The following is a 2,624-nucleotide window of genomic DNA, read 5'->3' as shown; positions in this document are numbered from 1 at the left end:
ACTCCTGGCATCAGGCTATAAAGTTGACATACATTGTTTCAGAAATGCTGGGCAACTACCACAGTTTCTGTTTTGTAAAAGAGTAATTCCCGTGGCCATTTCACCCCATTTATCCAGGCCCTGCTCACACATATCATAAGACCACCAGTAAGGAAACACTTAAGGTTTCTCTCCATTGTTTGGTGTCAATAATTATAGTATTTGCTTTGTATATGATGACCTGAATGCACTGCGGTATACTGAAATCTTTATCCTCTTTTTATGCCACACACATACGCACAGACACACACACACACAGGGCTCTTTTAGCTCTAAAGAATTTTAAACCTCCCAATGTCCTGATACTATTGCATTTTTCATTGGTATTTTAAGCAAAGAGTTGTGAGGTCTTAGAAGTCAGCTGGCATTAATTCCTCTGAGGCAGAGGGATTCAACTTCTCCCTGGAAAGAGGCTTAAAAGAAAGTTCTCCTGCTTCCAAATGACTAGATTTCTCCTTTCTCACATATATTTTTATATTCCTGAGTGGACGGGAGAAAAATAGATAATTGAATGTGACTATGTTTAATATCCAGTTATTCATAAGATATCTCATGATATTTATTTTTTGTCTGCATACAAATAATAAGTTGATTTGGCTAAGCAGAGAAGTTGACTAATTATCTCATTGTTCTCCATGTTTGTGGGCAATGGACTGTCAGGGGTGCAGGTGTATACATAATACATCAAGGCAAGAAGAAATACAAGGAAACTGAGAGCGTTAATGCCGCTTTGTGGAAAAAAACATGAAATTTAATGTATTTTTCTCAAACTACCATGATAGCGAGCTGGAGACACAAGTGACCAGGTATGACACAACTGAGAGGTTTTTGCAATAAATGAGGCAAAAGGCATAAATTAACTGAAATATTCTCGATGTGCTGTATATTGTTGTATCAGGTGCTGAGGTCTAAAGTTTATTTTGGGTTTAAATTAGCTTCTCCATTCGCATCACATTTATTTTGGCGAGTTTGGCGAACCAGCGGTTAGCGTGCGTGTCACAGTGGGATGCGGTCTGAACAAAGCCGAATTTTTGGTACAAGGAAATAGCCGCCGTCTGTGGCGCGCTGACGTCCAGAACGAGCCGGGCAAAGCCTCTCTCTTTGCAGAAATCCAAGGCCTTGCGTGTCAGCTGGGATCCCAGATTTTTGCGGCGCCATGGAAACACCACGATCAAGTGAGACATCTCACCGTAGCCTCCTTCTCCGGCATCTTGAGCCAACTCCGAGCCTCCCCCTGTCACTCCTCCGTTCCAGTCCTCGAACCTCTCGCCTTCTTCCTCTCCCCTTTTCCCCATCACTGCCACCATTCCCACCACCTTCGACTGGCCATTGATGTCTGCCTCTGCCACCCAGAATCCGTTATCTGGGTTTTCCAGGTAGCTGGCTTGAACATTTGCCATGTCTGTGCTTAGCCTCCTCATCATGTAGCCCTCATAGATATCAAGGCAGCAGTAATAAATGAGACCAGCCCATGCACTGCCAAAGAGTAAAGCCTGGAAGTAGGAGCTTCCTCCCAGCACGTAGCCAGCCATGCAAACGCTCAGAGCAATGCCAACATGGTCAGGATTGCCCATGGCCTTGAAAAAGGCTGGGTATACGTGTTCGAGGATCCCATCACGAAACAGTGACATGACCACATGTTGATCTGTGGGCCTGTATTCCCTGATGGAGAACTGAACTGCATGTTAGAGAGAAAGGAAAAAGAGAGGGAGGTGGTGAGTGAGAGCTCAGTAAGACTAATCTGCTTGTTGTTGCAATCAGAAATTCCTGCTGGATTTCACAATGGGCTCAATATGCTCACGTAACTTGTTGAGAGAGAGAAAGTAATAATAAATGTATCTCTTACTGAATTGCACCCTTTTCATTTTTAATTGAACTCTGTTCTGCATTAATATAAAACCTGGCATTTGCATAAGACAACCAGAGGTGAACATCACAATTAAAATTATTGTGCCGTTGTTTCCCTTTACGGTTTCAAGAGTGAAAGTCATTTTGGGGTTTCTGGGATACAATACAATCAGGTCTCAAATGTGCTAATGATAAATATCAAAGCAAGGTGAGATCCTGAGGCAACAAACAAAAAGGTCTTTAGTTTCATTGAAATCTGTTATGTGTCATCTAGGCACGTTAGTAGTGCCATTCATTTGCACCCGTGCTGTCTTATTAGCACTCTTGCTCATAATCAGCACAACTACTTTCAGAAAAAAGGTATAAAAGATGAAGATAATCAAAATGTCAACTTACTGTTGTTTTTCTGGGCCATGCCGACTCTTTCCTCCTCGTCTTTCACTCACACTGAAGGGCTTAATGCTGCTGCTCTTGCTGGACTTAAGCTACAGATTGTGATAATCAGCCATTCACAAAAGGGATTGAAATCAGCCTGAGCATGTTCACCTACGAGTACGAGTGCACACACACGCACACACACCTACACACCTACACACACACACACACACACACACACACACACACACACACACACACACACACACACACACACACACACACACACACACACACAGTTTTCTTGCTCTTTCTCAACTTGCCCCTGCCCAATAATTCAATTTGATATTTGGCATTTTCAT

General features: G+C 42.8%; 1 protein-coding gene across 1 annotated transcript; it reads right to left on the bottom strand.

Annotated features, from left to right (window-relative positions):
- Positions 1–762: 762 nt before the first annotated feature.
- LOC111566213 (N-acetyltransferase family 8 member 3) lies at positions 763–2,401 on the bottom strand. Its single transcript, XM_023266699.3, has 2 exons — positions 2,284–2,401; positions 763–1,717 (listed from the first exon to the last, which is right to left on the bottom strand). Exons 1-2 carry the CDS (start codon positions 2,300–2,302, stop codon positions 966–968), a joined length of 771 nt encoding a protein of 256 aa, XP_023122467.1. The 5' UTR covers positions 2,303–2,401; the 3' UTR covers positions 763–965.
- Between the last annotated feature and the right edge of the window lie 223 nt (positions 2,402–2,624).

Source organism: Amphiprion ocellaris, chromosome 8 (genome assembly GCF_022539595.1).
Source record: "Amphiprion ocellaris isolate individual 3 ecotype Okinawa chromosome 8, ASM2253959v1, whole genome shotgun sequence".
In the NCBI taxonomy this organism is placed as follows: domain Eukaryota; kingdom Metazoa; phylum Chordata; class Actinopteri; family Pomacentridae; genus Amphiprion; species Amphiprion ocellaris.
The sequence above is the reverse complement of the archived record's forward strand: the minus strand, read 5'-3'. Positions and strand labels throughout refer to the sequence as shown.